Source organism: Phyllopteryx taeniolatus, chromosome 1 (genome assembly GCF_024500385.1).
Source record: "Phyllopteryx taeniolatus isolate TA_2022b chromosome 1, UOR_Ptae_1.2, whole genome shotgun sequence".
Lineage (NCBI taxonomy): Eukaryota > Metazoa > Chordata > Actinopteri > Syngnathiformes > Syngnathidae > Phyllopteryx > Phyllopteryx taeniolatus.
Window position 1 is genome coordinate 12,411,897 of NC_084502.1, and position 18,913 is coordinate 12,430,809.

An 18,913-nucleotide genomic window follows, 5' to 3' on the forward strand; every position below is an offset into this window, starting at 1 on the left:
CAGCTTTGTTTGTTCTCCAGGTGTTTAATATACAGCTGAAAAGAACAATGGCGATCGTGGCTCTCCTTTCCCCCATGCGAGGGCATTACGTAAATAGACTGTACAAACAAACCAGGTGCGACAGACAGATCATCTCCCCCAGAAATTCTGCTTTGTAGCAGAGGCGCGAATGATGAATTGTGATTTTGTGGGGAACACTAACAGCTATCTTGTTAAATGAATGTGTCTGTGTCAAGAAAAACTGCCTTATCATCAACTGCGTAAAGGCACAAGTTTTGTAATGAAGTAGCCAGTGAGTGCTTATTCCACATTCTGGCTTGCCAGTAGTCACATGATGAGCTCTCCAATCCATTATTACGGCGCACTCTTCTCTGGGAGGAGGCGGGACGCTGAAAGAAGTGCAAGCTTGATCCAGTCACCGGCGCCTAATCAAATCCCCCGCTGCGTATTTCACGGCCGGACGCCGGCTCGGCTGGAGGGATAAGCCTATTGGAGATGAAGTCCCTTCCTAATGTCGGTGGAACAATGGAGGGCGGTCTGCAGATTGCTCAGAGCGGCTTAGAAGCACCCGAAGCCGTGTGTGCGTTTACATCGATATCTGCTTCTTGGGGTAAGATGAAGAAAGACCGGAGAGAGGAGGCGGCGGAGCTGGAGGACGAAAGGGCCAGGAGGACATGAGAGGAGGAGAAGGAAAGGTTCTGGCGAAACCGGATGAAGCAAATCGTCAGGGTGGGGAGGAGGAACGATCGACAGGAATGAAAGTTCAGTGCTAAATGCGCAGGCGGGGGGGAGCGGTGTTGGGGACAAAGAGCTGGAGAAAAGAAGTCACACCCATCGAAGAGCGAGCAGGCAAAGAAAAGCATGGAGAGGAAGAGAGAAAATTCCTCTGGGAAGCGAGCCAGTTCAGCTGAACGACGGCGGCTCGGATTGAAGCGGCAAAACTCGAGCTCCTCCGAGGCAGCGTACATTCGGCCAGACGCTTCGGCAACTGACCCGACCGCCGACAAATGCCATCGTCGCGCTCCGACAACCCGGCCGCACTGAAAAAGAAAGACTGCTGAGTCAGAACATCAAGTTCATCATGTGGTTTCTCCCAGAATGCACTCCATTGCCGCGGCTCATTTCAACGTATGAAAAATAAAATACACAAGCGAGTGTGCCTGCCTCATCGATCGTTTTATTACTTGTACGATGGACGGTATCATTCCTCAAAGGGTGCGAGGAAAGTGAGTCGATCCATCTTCGGGACGCGTCGGCAGCGGCCGACCTGTGATGGATGGCGGCTGATACGGCAGCGTGGGAGATTACAAACAGGCGCCACCGAGAAATTGCTGGCTGGAAAATTTTGCAACCTGTGTGGACTTTGGAACGTTATTTTTTTTTAGATGAGTGGGAAGATTACTTTTGTCATATTCCAAATCAACAAGTAAACACTTTCAATTTAGCTCACTCTTAATAAGGAGATAACAATAACATATCATTGGAGAGAGAAAATAATCACGATACTTTCCGGGCTTAAACTATCATGAAACTGTCATTACATGTCTAGGCAACATTTGAACAACCCTAACTGTCATAGGTGTAAGAAAAAGTTAACCAAGGGTAACATACGAACAATAGGCACTCCGCATGAGAAGATGAATGACACCGAAGATACGCTTCCTGGATGTCACCCTTGAGAGGTCTGAAAAGTTTGATCCAATTCTGGACCGTTCAACTTCATGGGCATTCAATTTTGGAGGTTCCACGTTAGGAGGGGAATGTTTGAACAAATTTCAATTTGAGAACGCAGCCTCAGTGTGGGGTGGCCGTCTTCCCCGAAAGCTCAGGTTCAGATGGAGAGACAGAGGCAAGAGGGCAAAAAGGAAGAGAGCGATAGGGGAGGCGATGACGAAACAGTGTGTATCGACAACGGTAACGATAATTTGATGATTATAATTAACGGGATGTACACTGGGCGGCGGTGGGTCCCTGCCTTCTCCTCCGGGCGGACGGTTTTGGGGCGCTTCGGTGCGGCCGGGGGACCGCCCCGGATCCCTGGGTGTGGGTCCACTCCCTAAGTGCTAGAAATAACTCTTATGACTTTGCAAACTTCTTGGGATGTCCCCTCACTTGCACTCGATTGTTTAGAATTTACATAGCCACTCCCGCTACCTTCGTCCTGCTCTCTTCCCCTCCTGTCCTGTCCTACATTGTCCCGTTCTTCCCTCACAGGGTGTAGCACCACTAGAAAGATTAAAGAGAAAATAAAAATTAACATACTGCATACCGTGGCCCACCGAGACACGAGTTGTCGTTCGTTCGGCTGATTGTTTGCTTTGAATTGCAAGCAAAACTTGCGATACGAGCGCTGTATGGTGGCAGTGAACTCAACTTCCCAACATGCAACAGTTTGGCAGATCGTGAACAAATCTTGAAAAAACGCGGCTTCCCACAGGGTTGCCTTTAAGTCTACTGTCAGACCAAACATAAAACCAAGAGAATTACACCTTGGGAATTAAAAACAACCACATAGCTTTGCCTTCCAAACATCCGTTTAGCTAAATGCTAAAATACAATACAAAACACCATAGATGGGCTAATACATAGCATTGGTGTTACGGTTTTATAACCCTTTAAAGACAAAATCAGTGATCAGGGATTTAGAAAAAACGAAGGCATTTCAGGAATTGAATAGCACAATAGTTAAACAAAACATAGCACTCAAGAAAATAATAGAATGGCCCGATATATAGACAATACTGACAATAGAATGTCAGTTATCCTCAAAATTGCCAATGCAGTATTTTGAAATTTTGACAGGCGTACATATATAAATTTATGAGCACAACTAACCGTGATGTTATTCTAAGTAATAAGTCTATTGCTCATGTTTTATTCCTACCACTAAAAAATAATGAACGTAACATCAGAGGTGTCTGCTGCTCAGGAAGCGGGGCCACCGACTAAAGGGGATGAAGGGAGAAAGACAAACACACACATAATGCATATTTTTATGTGCATATGTCACGAAACGTCATCGTTGAAGAATGTATAATACAAATTATAGACAGGAAGATTAAAAACAGATCATGAGAAATCAAAGCTCCTTGGACGAGGAAATAAGGTAAAGGCTTTTCGAAGCAATCTGGGGATTTTCCGTACAGCTGACATTGAGAACAAGCTACCCCCCCCCCCCATGTCACAATCTGGGACTCGCCTCTGTGATGCTACACCGTCCACATGTCAGCGTTTCAATACGAGCCCAGATCCGTCTCTGTCACGCCTCTCTAACCTCACAAGTCACATACGCCACTGAAAGCTGCTCCAATTTCCTGGAGCTCATTTGGGCCGACTCGACCCCTTCCCCTTCCCCTGCCACCCCCCTCCTCTTGCTTTCCTTTCCACTGAGCCTGTTTGTCCCCAAACAAGGCGAGTGACTCATACCGGCCAGAAATTGCTGTTGGCATCCGGAACCTTTTTGCTGTATCTTCTTTTGTGCTGTTCAGTCTCATTTTTACTTTTTATTTGTTTTCATCTAATATTAGATTCTTTTGATGAATGCATTTTTTCCTTTGTTTTAATTTAACATCAATTCAACAAGAGCAAGTTTTGGGGCATTCACGGGAGTCAGACGTGAAGCAGTTTTTCTGGTCGTCACGGTGGTACAGTAATGCCTCGCTATTCATTATTCCAAATTCAGTGCATCGCAGATTATTTTGTGTGGGTCAGTGTGGTGCTCTTACTCACCTGCACATCTCTGACACAGTTAGCTTTATTGGCTATATTATTCTCATGTGGCAGCAATGACTCACGACTCACATAGGGTCACACATTACAGTATCGACAGGAACAAATGCATGTAAAGAGCAACGTTTAGCTTGATTTTCTACAACTCCAGTACTGTAGTTAAAAGCATTAACACAATAAATTCTGGGTTCCCATAATGCTTTTCACTGACTACATTGAAAGCACGGTCATTGTGAGTAACTGTACCAATGCTTAAAGCAGGAAATCTGTTTACACCGTGTTTGCATGGGATGTCGTTCATGTCACTCAAGCAGACCATTTAATAGGCATGTGCTTGTGTTGTGTATGTGGATGGTGACCTCAAGTGGACAAATATGTCTCATCTCAATATAAGGATTAATTGGTTGATACTTAAGGAATTTTCATTTATTGTAGAAGTTTTCTGGAACGTAAGCCGGGCATAAATGAGGTTTTAATGTAACTGTCTTCCAAAGGAAATGCACAGACCATTAGTGTGAATTGTAGCTCCTCCCCTTTGAGCCAATCAAATTGGTCATTTAGAACAGTGTTGCGATTTAAGCATCCTTCATAGACTTTAGAGTCTTCAATGAACCCAACATGCATGTTTTTTTAATGTGGTCGGAAGCCGGAGTACCTGAAGTAGACCACGTGAGCACCGGGACAACAGGCCAACTCCACACTGGAATGTTAGAGTTGAGATTCGAACCCTGAACCCTGAGCCTCAGAACTTTACGGCAGTTGTGCTAACCAATCGCCCAAGTTGTCCACTATGCTCAGTTGCTGATGACAGAACATTTGGCACTGAATGATACTAGCATGCTATACATTATGATATCAGCTAGGAATACATTTTCTTGGTCTAGCTTAACCCCAGACTGGGTAATTAATTGATTCTTGATTGTGTCCAGTTCAAGCACACTTCTGATGTTTTGGTTATGACAGTATGAACTCTTTTTGTGCATGACTCATTAACCAACACACACATCGAAAAAGTCCTCCCAGTTAACATCTCGGTAAAGTCATGTATACAGCCATCTTTCACTCGTGCAGGTCCTGGAAATGTTCTGCTGAGCTGAATTAATGCATCATGACCCTGAAGCCGAAATGTCAAAATTGCTCGCCTCTATCTTCATTGTGCAGCGCGGCCAAGCGTCTCCGACAGACCTCATCCTCAGTTCCGCACAGTGGCCATACATGAGTGGACAGGGGAAGAAAAGAGGCACTTTTAATCCAATATTACCAGCACAGCGGCATTGCTGTGGAAAATTACGGCTTTTTTTTTTTTTTGCATGGGAGAGATCAAAGTTGTTGGCCTTATTCTGCCTTTGGGGACTCTGGATTTAAGTTTTGCACTTCACAGGTCCCTTAATGGCCTTGCAGCCTTAAAACAACAGATTCTTAAGCACAAATGTTTGTCAACACACAGCTTTGGCAAGGTAAGTGAAATAAGGGAAATAAAAACTTTCCACAAATGGAAAGGAAGCCACATTCAGGGAGCTTCTCCAAAGGCTTAGCGGCAGTCTCTTCAGAGCGCCGATGGATTACAAACAGAAAGCCCAGACCCTGGGAGTGGACTTGGGAAAGGCAGCTGTGAGGCTCTTTCCCAACATATGCTTCGTGAAGGTCTTGGATGAGCTTGAACTCTTCAGCATGGCGGCAGCTAACGCTGTTGAGGTGACAATGCAGGAACGTCCGCGGCAATTTACTTCCCCGAAACCAAGCCTTTGCTCAAGCTGTCTGCGAGCTTTCACCGTCACGTGCTCGCATCCATTTAAATATTTTCATTAAAAAGCGTGGGAAAACGGGTTGGCTTTAAATGGGAGAAGTCATTTCATGCCGATTTGGTTTGTGCGGTGAAATGAACCTTTCTGTGCTGTAATGTGAGGACGCTGCCCAAGTCATTTTTGATTCCTCTGATGATTCGGTACGACGCCTGCGGGATGTCAGCGAGAGAGCAGCAGCTAGCGCCATCAAAAGCCGCACGAGGGGCGTCATAGACCAGAGTCCACCTGAAAATGCATCACTCATTTGTGACGCTCATTAGCATCACTCATTAGCGGCGGCGGCTCTTATTACATCACAGCTGTTTGCTGTTTCATGAAGACAGGAGAACATGCGTCCCTCCACTTTAGCCACGTTTTCCCGATCCGTTACGCCTACATGTAACAAAGCAGGTCACAATGTGTTTGCAGACGTCATTGTCCTGTGAAGCCAGGCTTTTACACAACAGTTTTGATGATTTAAGCCTCAAAGAGGAGATAATAACCTTCCTTAATTGCCCATTATGCATTTGTGATGACTGTCAGTTAGTTGAGCAGTTGGCTGATGGGCAGCTTGTGGCAATGTTGGTAGGTGTCCATCCATCCATCCATCCATTTTCTACCGCTTAACTGAGGTCAGGTCGCGGGGGCAGTAGCTTTAGGAGGGACGCCAAGACTTCCCTCTCCCTAGCCACTTCATCCAGCTCTTCCGGGGTGATCCCGAGGCATTCCCAGGCCAGCTGAGAGACGTTGGAACTCTGCTATGGATGCCATTTTTGCCCAGCCTCTTCCTTATTGTTGTGTCATGAACACTGACCTTAACAGAGGCAGGGAAGGTCTGCAGTTCTTCAGATGTTGTCCTGGGTTCTTTTGTGACCTCCTGGATGAGTCGTCACTGTGCTCTTGGGGTAATCTTTGTAGCCTGGGTTTGTAGCCATTTGTGGATAATGGCGCTCCCCGTGGTTCATTGGAGTCCTAAAGCTCTAGAAATGGCTTTGTAACCCTTTCCAGACTGATAGATGTCAATTACTTAATTTCCCACCTGCTCTTAAATTTCTTTGGATCGTGGCATTTTGTTTCAGCTTTTTGTGGTCTTTTGGCCGACTTCATTTTGTCCCACTGGTTCTATTTAAGTGATTTCTCGATTGAACAGGTCTTGAGATAATCAGGCTTGGATTCGGTCAGTGAAAATTAACTCCATTAAATATGATTAGCCGGTTAGTTCATGATTTAACAAGGGGGGCAATTACCTTTTCACACAGGGCCAGTTATCTTTGAATAGATTTGTTTCCTTAATAAATCAAATCACCATTTAAAATCTGCATTTTATGTCGACTTGGGTTCTCTTTGTCTGATATTTACTTTTGTTTGATGATCTTAAACAAAGTGGGAAAACTATGCAAAAAAATTTGAGAAGGGGGTAAACACTTTTCACGGCACTGTAGCTAACTTGACGTGCCGAATGAGCACTCAAACATGTAAACAAGTGCACCACTTCTAAAGCACGCTTCTCCACAGACTCCAAACAGACGAAATGTAGCCACATTATTAATAAGGGATGTCATTGAGCTGCAGCTGTCAATCAAATCGGCGAGGAGCCGAAAATCATCAGTAAAGGCGGTAAAAGGCAGTAAACGCAGAGCGCGACAAATGAGCACAATTCATACTTCTAAGTCACTAAATCGTGTGCTCACTGTGGTTCAAAGACGCACACGATCACGGGAGTGTTGTGCAAATCCAAATATGGCAGCCTAACCAGTCAATTGTTCCGTTTATGCTCCGTGGTTGATGTGAACAATTCGGTGTTCACCTTTCTGCTCAGTCTGAAATGCACGTTTTGCTTTTAGACTTTTCCCCCGCAATTATCTTCTCTGAAGTCGTCGCCATCTTCTTCTTTGTTGTTTAATACGTTTTGCAAACTGTAATAGCGCATTTTCGCCTTTTTCCCGCTCCTTGAATCAAATATGCGCGCCTCGCATCGATGACCTAAGCACGTTGTCGTAGTGCGTTTGCTCCGTTGACCTTCAACCTTTAAATAAGCGGATTCCCGAAGCAGCAAAACATTCTCGAGCATTTTTGCCCTGGAATACCCGGGCATTCGTTGCAAACCTAATTAGAATAGATTAATTCTTTATTTTCCACCGAGGTAGAAAATTGTCTCTGGCTCACCAGCACAGGAGATAGTTGTCACTAAAATAACATATCCTACATAAAATAGATGTGCTAATTACTGGGACTTGTGGGTATTCGCAAACGATCGCCTGGTTCATCCTAAAGGGTTTTTGACGGGACTTGAGGTCAGAGCTCCCAAGTTTTTGGACACCAAATGCACCCAAGCATGCCTTGATCGACTTTGATTTGTGTACTGCATTTTTGCAGTAACAGTTAAGAACAGAAGAACACAAATGATCTTTCCCAAAGTCAGAAGCACAGAGATTTACCACAAAGTAAGAGTCCTGATCCAAAGATCTGATTAACTTGAGTGTCCCAATACTTTTTGTTTTAATGTTTCTCTGTAAAAATGCAATTGTTTTTTTGGGGGTGGAAAAACTGAGAAGTTACAAAAGATGACATGACCAGAGTGGTCACAAGGATGAGAGCCCAAGCGCTAAAATCACCTTCCTATTAAACCAAAATTCATTCGGTCTGTATGTCCGAGGGATACGCGGAGGGATTGAGGAGGCCCCACTTGCTTAATTAGGCTCCACGAATATCTGATGACCTTGTCTATTAAAGATCGATGGCGGTAACATGACTGCATCAGCAGATAAGGAATGCGGGTACCTGCCTGCTTCGCTGGATAAAAGCATCAGTCGGATGAAAAATGACTATCTATTTATGCATCGTATCGAGCTCGTGTCTATCGTGTGCACACGTACGCTTGCTCGTGAGAGATATCGCATCCCATGAGACCCGGCCATCACTCCTTGCCGCATCCGTGTCCACCGCCCCGTCTCCCTTCCTCTGCCTCCTTCCTCCTTGCTGTAGCACTTTGTCGGCGTTCAGTCACGCTGACAGTCAGTCAGTCAGGTGGAATTAAATGAAAGCAGCGCTGATAGAGCGCTTCACTTCAAGGATACAATTTATACAAGGGCTTTATATTCAATGAAACACTGTGATAGTAGTCTGCAATATAATATACATTTAGACAGCTTTCAAAATGGCTCCTTCAAAGGGATTTATCCGCTATTATATGACTTTTAAGATTTCACAGACGCCACCGTCAGATGCTCAAATTTGCCTGCACCTCAAAAATACACTATTATGCCTTGAGGGATACACTGACGGTTGTTTGGCTCGCAACTGGGGTTGTACTTTAAAGGTTCTGCTTTTCTACACTGTATGATACATGTCCCCATCATTCAACTTATATTAACTGCACAGGAATATTTTAAGCAACACAATGGACCCCCGCATATTTGCAGTATGTGTAATGTGTACTGTATTTTAGCTCCACTTTAACTGAGACAACAAACAGTCACTGTCAACCCTAGAAAACATCAAACTACTTGTCCGCTCCACCCAAGTCCCCTCAACCAAGCTTCCACGGCGTCGTGTGTAGGGGCAAGTTCCACTGCCAGCCTCGCTCATCCGATCCCAAATTTAACAGCAGCGGTGTTACATTTCTGAGTGACAGTCAGCGGCAGTGGATAGAGAGCTGCTTTGGTTCATGATAATTTTTCCAAACGTGGACTAAACGGGAGCATCCTTTAAGCTAAAGCATCCACAGTGCAACCGCCAGAAAGAGACTTGCATGTGATCTGAGGTTAATTACGGGTGGCAGGAGAGCTGCGTTGTCCCGTCGGCAGAGAAGTAACTTCATCATTCCGACATCGTGAGAGAAATGGCATCTTTGCAGATCGAGGATTTAAAACTTAAAGTTGGTGGTGCTTTGTACACGTTAACAAAAGACAGTCTGCTTGAAGTTTGGGATTTTCTATGTATTGCAGGTTTGGAGTTTGAAAATATGTCAGATAAATCAGTCATGTGTTCTTCCATCACAGTCTGCTTTGGTGCTGCTACAAAAAAGGACAAACTCCGACTGCAACGGACAATCAAAACTGCTGAAAGGATTGTCGCTACCCCCCTGCCCACCCTTGAGGACTTGCACGCTGCCAGAACTAGCGTGCAAAATCCTCTCGGACCCTCCGCATCCCGGTCACCGGCTCTTCTGGCTCCTTCCCTCAGGTAGGCGCTACCAATCAATGCAAACTAGAACTAGCAGACATTCCAACAGCTTCTTCCCTCTTGCAATCAACTTCTTAAACACCTAACCTACAATTCCATTACAACATGCTGCCGATTTTTTGACTTGAGTTTGTTGTCACATTTCTGTAGGGCCAATTATACAATACTCGTGGACTCACTGTAGTAGTCTCGCCACGCTGCACTATTTGCATATCTGTTGTTGACCAATACTGGCCACTCATGCCAGAGTAGCATCTGCTCCATTTGCACACTGATCGAGGAGTATCTGCAACATTTGCACAATCAACATTGTCCCAGATTATGGCACTACTCGCTTGAAGTCTCGGCGCCCTTTGCACAATGGTCATTGCACCGGACTATTGCAATATTAGTCTTTCCAACTGGTCTAAGTGCGAGAGGACTCTGCATCTTTTTGCACAATTGTCAAAAAAATATATGTATATGTTCCGGTATTAACAGATAACTAGCAACCCTTTATTGCTCAGTGACTGTTTTTTTTGTCAATGTCTTTCTGTCTCCAAAGTGTTCTCTGTCAATCGACCGTCTGTTGTCGTACGAGAGCGGCTCCAACTACCGGAGACAAATTCCTTGTGTGTTTTTTGGACATATTTGGCAAATAAAGATGATTCTGATTCTGATTCTGAAAAAGAGATAGAGTCATTACAAGAAGCATTAGCATTGTCACAACAGGAGACTATTATTGAGATAAACAAATCAGCTGATGGGGAAAGTAATAGTGTTAACCGTGATATTGTCTTCACTAGACAGATCCCCAGCCTCAGCTTTCACTACAGTGGGGAAGGGAATTAAAAATATCAGGTCAGATTGGTGAGCCTGGGCAGAATGATAAACTTCCCTTCTCTAGTCTTGCACACCAGACTGAGTAAGGCATCAATAAAGGGTTTCTGAACTAGAACTAGTTGATGCAGTGACAAGGGCCATAGCACCAGGGTTGCAAATTCGTAGCTATCTGGAGGGTAAAACCAACCTCACCTTGCCTATCTTGCGGCAAATTCTCAGATCTCATTACCAAGAAAAAGGCGCAACAGAACTGTATAAGCAGCTCACATCCGAGGTTCAAAGTAACACAGAAACTCCACAAAATTTCCTGATACATGACTTAGATCTGAGACAAAAGGTTTTGTTTGCATTATAAGAACCAGAATATGGGCTAAGATATGACCCTGCCCTAATGCAAAGTATGTTCCTCCATACTGTGTTAACAGGCTTGCAAAGAGAAAGTATTAGGAGCGATCTTCAGACATACTTGCAACAAACATCAACAAGTGATGACGTGCTCATTGAGAAACTCAATATTGCCTGTGCCAACGAAACAGAAAGACAGAATAAAAAGAAACTACTTACCCAACAGCGATCAACCACTGTGCACCCAGTTCAGTCAACTGACACATTTGCCGACAGAAAATGTAAAAACACAAATTCAAAACACCCACGTAAAATCAGTCAGATGTCTTAAACGAACGGAAAGAAATGTGCTCGGACATGGCCACATTAAAAAACTTAAGTGCTGAAGTTGCTCAAATTAGAGAATCAATACATCAGCCTAACTCACCACAGACACTGTATCTGGCCATACCTGTTGTGCAGGACTGTGCCCCAATTCATAAGTACCAGTATCCAGCACAAAACTACTGGCCTCCCCAGGGACTGGAATGAAGAGGAGACACAGCCCAATATCAACAAAGGTTTGCTCCACAGCGCCAATATTCCATAACAACTCGCGACCAGAAATTGACCCAGCTGACACAGTTGCTGTGAGAGCTTTGAAAGACAAGAAACCAACCAACGTAGGAGAGCTTCAAGCTATCGTGGGCTTGTTAAGCGATTATCGACAATACATACAGAATTTATCACACATAGCAGGGCCACTGTATGCCTTGCTAAAAGAGACAACAGAAGACAACAATGTGCCACAAAACAGGACAAAAACAAGACATTTAACAGGAAAAGGAAAATGGGTACCATCACATAAACCGATTGAGTGGACTAAAGATCATCAGCTCATCTTGGAGCGATTGACAGATTGTCTGGTTGAGCCTTGAGTCCTTGGATTCCCAGACTTTTCACAACCATTTATCCTTCACACAGATGCCTCAAATCAAGGCCTCGGAACAGTTTTATACCAGCGACAAGATGGCAAACTCCGTGTGATAGCATTTGGTTCCCGCACATTAACTGCTGCTGAGCGAAACTATCATCTCCACTCTGGAAAGTTGGAATTTCTTGCGTCAAAATGGACCATCATAGAACAATTGTAGAGACTTTTTGTACTACGCACCAACCTTTACTGTTTTTACTGACAATAATCCACTTACTTATGTCCTGTCAAGTGCTAAACTCAATGCAACTGGATGTAGATGGGTAGCAGAACTAGCCAATTTCCATTTTACTATTCGGTATCATCCAGGTAAAGAAAATGTGGACGCCGACAGTCTGTCAAGAATGCCTGTCAATATTGAAGAGATGATGGAAGAGTGCATTGAAGAGCTTTCATCAGATTGTGTGGCAGCGACAACCCAAGCTGTTGAGACTTCTCTACAATGTTCAGAAGTTAATGAAGAAACACAAAAGCCTTTCTCAATGGCTGCGATCAAACAAAATGACAAAGACCTTGCTTCAGTGTTATAGTTCAAAGTAGAAAACAAGAAACCATCAGGACAAGAGTTTAAAGCCCTACGTTTGCACAGCAAATGTTTGCTACATGAGTGGGAAAGACTTCATATTGATGAAAATGGCATTCTCAGAAGAACAACAAACAAAAGCCCAACTTGTATTACCTGAGCAGCATAAAACCACAGTACTGAAAGAGTTGCATGATGAGATGGGCCATCAAGGTATTGCTCGAACAACATCACTGATCAGAGATTGATTCTTTTGGCCTTACATGCAAAAAGAAATTGAACCTGATGTGGCGAGACACGGGCACCACTTACCAGTATCATCACAATACCACCCTTTGAACTTGTGTCGATTAATTTTCTCCACTTGGACAAATGTAAAGGTGGCTACGAATATATACTGGTAATCGTCGATCACTTCACCCGTTTTGCACAGGCTTATGCAACTACCTCCAAGTCTGCCAAAACAGTAGCTGATCGGATATTTAATGAATTTGACCTCAAGTTCGGACTACCAGCACGGATACATCATGATCATGGTGGCGAATTTGAGAATCAGCTCTTTACCCAGTTAAAAAGAAACTGTGGTGTACTTGAATTGCATATCACCCACAAGGAAATGGACAAGTTGAACGCTTCAACCGAACATTGCTTCAAATGCTAAGAACAATTGGAAAGAATCATTGAATAAATTGATCTATGCATATAACTGCGCACGTTGTGAGGTCATAGGTTTCTCTCCTTTCTACCTGTTATTCGGAAGGTCCCCAAGAGTACCTATCGACCTCTTATTTGGTTTCACGACTGAGACGGTGAAAACAGACCACCGAACATACATGAAAAGTGATCGGTGATCGACTGCTTGTGTCTGCCCAAGACAGAGGAGGGCGCTCTCGGCTCGATGTCTAATTCTCGGTAGAGAAGAAACATCGTTGTTGGAGTGGTCTTTTCGTCTCCCTTTATTCAGGTATGATGTGTGAATATGAATGTGCATAAGCTTTAAGAACCCAGTGGTTTAAAACTTGTTTTTTTTAAATCATGTATTTGTTTTGACTGTTTTGGAAGCTGTCCTAGTTTGGGTGACACTCAGCGGCCATTGTAGATTGGCGAGGGTGAGAAGTGGGAAGTTACGTTGTACATGCACACTCAGGCAATGCGGCGACGCATGCGCATGCAGCTGAAAATGTTTGGGGCGATGCGAGTGTTCAGAATTGATTTTTTTTTTTAATGGATATTTTTGGAAAACTATTTCATTAGTCAATAGACTTACAGATAAATGAATATGTTAATGTACTAAGTATATAAGTAAGTTTTGCTTATTATATTAGGAACTATTTTGGTGAATATGCATGTTATATAAAAGAGTATTTTTTTTGTGTCTTTGTTGGAATATTTGTATTGAAGTGTCTATTTGAAATACATCTCATTCCGGAGAAGAAACATTGTTGTCTGAGTGGTCATTTCATCTCCCTTTATTCAGGCTCTTACATGTGCTTAGCAGTAAACTGTATTTTTAAGGCTACAACAACATTTGAAGATGTTTATGAGTGGTTGAAATGCTATTAATTTGTCGGATATTTATGGTTCAAACTATTAATGCAGACAATTGTAATCACTTTTAGGGCAGTGTCCCCCAAAAAATTCTCCTGGAAAGATCACATTCCTCCATTGAGATCCTTGGAAAATGTGGACTGTCACGGATCAGAGCCAATCTATAACAATGACAACTTCGATAGTTTGACCATGTTCTACAGAAGCCAGACAATCGCCTTCTTAAGACTCTTCTGCACTCAAAACTTAGTGAAAGTGACGGTTTCCGACCGACCACATGGGGCTCCAAAAAAAAGCTACGCTGACCACATGAAAAAAACTGTGGTATTGATCCTAAAACCAGCCACTGTGCCGCGCTACAAGTCCAGACAAACAAATTTGAAGAGGAGCGAATGCAACGCTATCTGGATCAAAGAGTCCGACGACAGCCTCTCCAAAATCATTCGCTTGCCCCTCCTGTGGAAAGAGCTGTAAATCAACTGTTGGGACTCCGTTCACATCTACGGAGCCGCCTTAATAGTAGGCGGGGAGTGTCAATTATTTGTGGACATTTGCTATTCATGGCGGGGTTGGGTCCCCACCCCCCACCCCCCACCAAAGGCAGAGGACCACTGTATTTCGCTGGTCCCAACGGTTATCTAATTGTAAAAATAAGTTACCACTGTCGATAACATTGTGATTTGAAAGTAAGCTAATTATTAACATCCTTACACCCAATTTTACAAATAAATATCAAACTGTAATAAGGTAACTGCACAATGTAAAAACAATAACACACTCTGAAGTTTGAATTGACAGATTTGTTCCACTGAAGAGTTCTTTTTTTTTTTCCTGTTGAGAAAAAGAGATTTCAGTCAGCCTGTTTGCTGTCACGAGGTGTGGACCATTATGTCATTAGCCAAAGCACTGAGCTGGCTAATAATACGACTTACACAAGGAGGGCCGAACCGGACGGCACTGCTTAACTTTCCCGCTTAGACTTGACAGGAATACTGATTGGTTGGAGACTGACTGGCAGCTACACGGGACGTCGACGAAAAAGTCTCCCAGCCGAGGTCGAATTGATTCCCTACAAGGTTGTGCAGCACACCGGCACCCTCAACCAGTGAGGTAAGAATGAGCGACACTCTACTTTGGAAAGTTCAAATTTTGGCTGCAAGATGCCATAAAGCAAAACAGCTCCGTGCCCGTATTGTGTTCAAAAAGTCATTTTTCAAAGGGCCATCAAGAACACAGTGATGGGCCCGCTTTTGAATTGACATCCAACATGTTGCGCTATCACAACTTTCCAGCAGGCGGGTGAATTTGAGGCGATAACATTTACAGCGGCAACAGGTAAGGTGAAGAGCTTCCTGGTAAAAATGGCACCTGAAGTTGCAGAAGTGCCGTGGGACTTCCAAAAGAGGAGTTTCAGTTGGACCTGTCCCAACCAGCATCAGACCTTTTACGCAGATGAAGAAAACATTGTTTTTTTATGTTGTTATTTTAAAGCATCACAAATGTCTGGATCTTTTTGCACAATTGTCAAAAAAAAAAAACTAGCAACCCTTTATTGCTCAGTGACTGTTTTTTTTTTCTCAATGTGTTTATGTCTCCAAAGTGTTCTCTGTCAATTGACTGTCTGTTGACGTACTAGAGCGGCTCCAACTACCGGAGACAAATTCCTTGTGTGTTTTTTGGACATACTTGGGATATAAAGATGATTCTGATTCTGATGTAATTTTGTGACACATTCAAATTTGGGTGACACACTTAAACACGGGCTTGACATTCACTTTTTTGTCTTAACCTGTTCCATTTGATTTGGTCTCTTCTGCTTCTTATTCACAGCACATCGCTTGGACTCCAAGCATATCTTCTGTGTGCAAAGTGCAGCTCGGCAGCTCACAGCGGCGATGATACGAGTGGTTCCGCTGCGGAGAAATGGACTCCGGAGGGTCAGTGGGCAACGCTCGTACCCGGGGGCAAAGGAGACCGAGGGCTAGATGGAAAATCCTCCTATGCCCCGTCTGGCCCCGGTGAGATTACCAGCGGAGTAATAGGATCGTCCATTTTCTGTAATAGAACACAGTAAGGCTAAGCCCCGGCTTGGGTCTCAATCTGGCCCCGGATCACTACCAAAGCGACAACAACAAATCAAGAAACTCGGTCGGTTCTTGCTGGGAGGAAAGGAAGCTTTGTTGCCTTGGGACATAAGCCCAGAACTGCAAACGACCAAGGAGCAATAATGCAACAGTGCAATGCAAACACAATACTGCAGAAGCATTCTCTATGGCAGGAGTGCTCCAAAGGTGGCCACGTATTTGTGGCCCTCGAACGGTTACGTCCCGTTCGGAGACCACACGAGACCGGGCGTTCTAAGAATAGTAGTTTTGCCGTAAACCGCACTTCACGTCGCGCATGAGTATGTGAGGTTGGCCACATGGCAGAAGTGCCCGAATTGAAAAACGTTTACCTTTGCAGTGTGTTTTGGTTGAGTCAGCACGCGTAGACCGGGACTTGTCTCCTCTACGATACATAGATGGCCTGTAGAAAAGGTCCAAAGTCATTTTTTGTTTGGTGTCTTAAGCATTATTCCTTTTGTGTTCATTTGTACAATTGTTAGAACAAGTATACTTTAAGTGCCTTGGTAGCATTAGCAAAATGCATTATTACAGAATTTTACATGACGTTAATTAGTGACAGTTACCGTGGATCGACAGTTAAGTCAGCTACCTTAAGTTAAGTCCGCTTTGTCTTTCAGACTAAGAGCTTAACACAAGAAGGGCTATGTTAACTGTGTAAATGTTGCTAACTTAACATTATTCATGATAGAGGTCATTTTGAAATGCACTCATTTGATTATTGCTATTGTTTGTCCTATTTTTGGGGTTCACCTCCTAATCTGCCCTTGGTTATTGTTTCATTTACAAAACTACAAACACACACACACACACACACACACACACACAGTCTAAGTGTGAAGCCCCAATACGTATTTCCTTCTTTGTGTTTTTTGTATTCATATTAAAAATAAATAAATAAACCAATAAACAAATGTTCTTAACGCCCACCTGATATGTATGTTTTGGATTCTGACATGGTCATGTTTTGTTTTAGTCAACTACGTATTTTATGTCCATATGGAAATTACATTTTATTTTAGTACATTTTTTTGTCGTTGCATCGAATGAAAATGACGTTTTGTTTTGAATATTACAGTATTATTGCACACTGACCTTAGCGACCTAAAAAAAAAAAACATTTCAGATTTGCATTTGAGTATCCCGCCCCCTCCACAATGTTCCAAACTCAGCGGCCCGGTGGCTCAGAGAAGACGTCACCCCGATCCTCCGTCACCTTGGCTGGCTCCCATGTAGCAACGTATCAACTACTACAAGATCCCGCAACACCGCCGCGCAACTCTGGAACTCACTGGCCCTCGACATCGGGACCGCTGACAGACTCGCCTCATTTAAAAGTCAACTCAAATCCCACCTGTGCAAAATCGCCAACAACGTCTGAAGATGTTTGTGTTGACTGTTTGTTTTTGTTTGTTTGCTTGGGTACACATAAGTAAGGTGTCTTTGAGGAGTGAAAGCTTTACAAATCTGATGACGGTGATGATTATTATTTATTAATAACTCTTCTTCTTAATGACAGGTGGATACTTGGCACACCGTGACGGCCGGCTTATTTGCAGATGAAAATCGGAGGATGTGTGATGATCCATGCCCTTCAGTTCTTCTTTTGGAGCTTGGGTGGCGCCGCGTGCCTTGTCGCTCCCTCTCCCTCTCTGTCTCCCGAGCAATCAGCGCACCTGTGCAGCGCACCTGTCTTCGAGCAGCACTGATTACCGCCTGCATTTAAAACCTGTCCAGTTCTACAGCCTTCGCCTGAGTATTGACGCTTGTTTCCGACTCTCGCACTCCCAGGTTTTTGCGATAGGATTGTATGATCCTACAACCCGCATCCGTACTCCCAGTGTTCCTTCCGTGCCTTCCCCGTCTCGCTGAGCGCTCCAGCCACGCCAAGCTGCAGCACCTGCTCACGTTCCTGCCCGCCACCTCGCCGTGGATATCCTTACCCTGTGCCGACCTTCAATAAACCATTCTCAATCTACTCCCTCCGCCTCAGTCTGCTCTTGGGTCCAATTCACATCCTACTATGCTACGTGACAGGATGTCTACTTTTTTATTGGCGTTCCAAAACAACTGCTGCCATACTTTTAAGCGGTTAATTAATGTATTTTTGTCTTGTAAAAGGTTACAGAAGATGTGTATTCATTATTTTGATCAAACCTCGCTTTGAGTTGTACATCATGTTTAAAAGCAGGAAAAAAAGAACTAATTTGCTATCCTGAGGTCTTCAGCAAGTGTTACATTCCGAGCGATTCCTTTTAAGTGTGAAAAAACCTTCAAAAATAGTCCATCTGAGAAAATGTACAGATCGAATGCAACTGTCAGAGAGAACTAGCTCCTGTCTGCATGGTTGCTATCGTGACTGCATTTCATCTGACACACAAGATGTGGTAAAGCCAAGACAGTGCCATTCTCTGAAGTGAGCTTCAAGGCACATGTGGAGATGAAAGTGGGAATTAAAAGAACATACAACTTCATCTGAGCTCAGCTGGAAAACAACCTATTGAATTTACCCCAAAATGTGGTGAAACAATTTGCAGCCACTTTAATTGGGTACATTTAAATCATACATTATAGGCAAAGAGTACCTTCAATCAATGGCTAATAAATATTTACATAAATTGGCTAAAGTTTACCTCACGTGCACATGTCCCCCCCATTCTCTGTTTTTTTGTTGTTTTGTTTTGTTGTTGCACCAAATGGTGTGTACCTGAGAATTTAGTGGTGTTGTTTAGTCAAAGAAAAAGATACAAGGTACTTTTATTGTCAATTCTTCAATATGCGTAACACATACAGAGGATTGAAATTACGGTACTCAAGGGCCCGCGGTGCTACAAAAGAAAATATAAAAATATAAAAGCTAAATAAACTATAGTATATCCAG

General features: G+C 43.7%; 1 protein-coding gene across 3 annotated transcripts; it reads left to right on the forward strand.

Moving 5' to 3' along the window:
• The first annotated feature begins 2,492 nt into the window (after positions 1-2,492).
• On the forward strand, positions 2,493-16,464 carry LOC133477587 (uncharacterized). Of its 3 annotated transcripts, XR_009788416.1 has the most exons (4): positions 2,493-3,644; positions 9,515-9,698; positions 14,888-15,019; positions 15,740-16,464. XR_009788416.1 is itself a non-coding variant. In XM_061772459.1 (3 exons), exons 1-3 carry the CDS (start codon positions 7,916-7,918, stop codon positions 15,892-15,894), a joined length of 381 nt encoding a protein of 126 aa, XP_061628443.1. In that variant the 5' UTR covers positions 7,095-7,915; the 3' UTR covers positions 15,895-16,464. The 3 variants fall into 3 exon arrangements, 1 of the variants encoding a protein (XP_061628443.1); XR_009788417.1 differs by lacking the exon at positions 2,493-3,644 and having other exon boundaries at positions 7,095-9,698; positions 14,916-15,019; XM_061772459.1 differs by lacking the exons at positions 2,493-3,644; positions 14,888-15,019 and adding an exon at positions 7,095-7,957.
• The last annotated feature ends 2,449 nt before the right edge of the window (positions 16,465-18,913 follow it).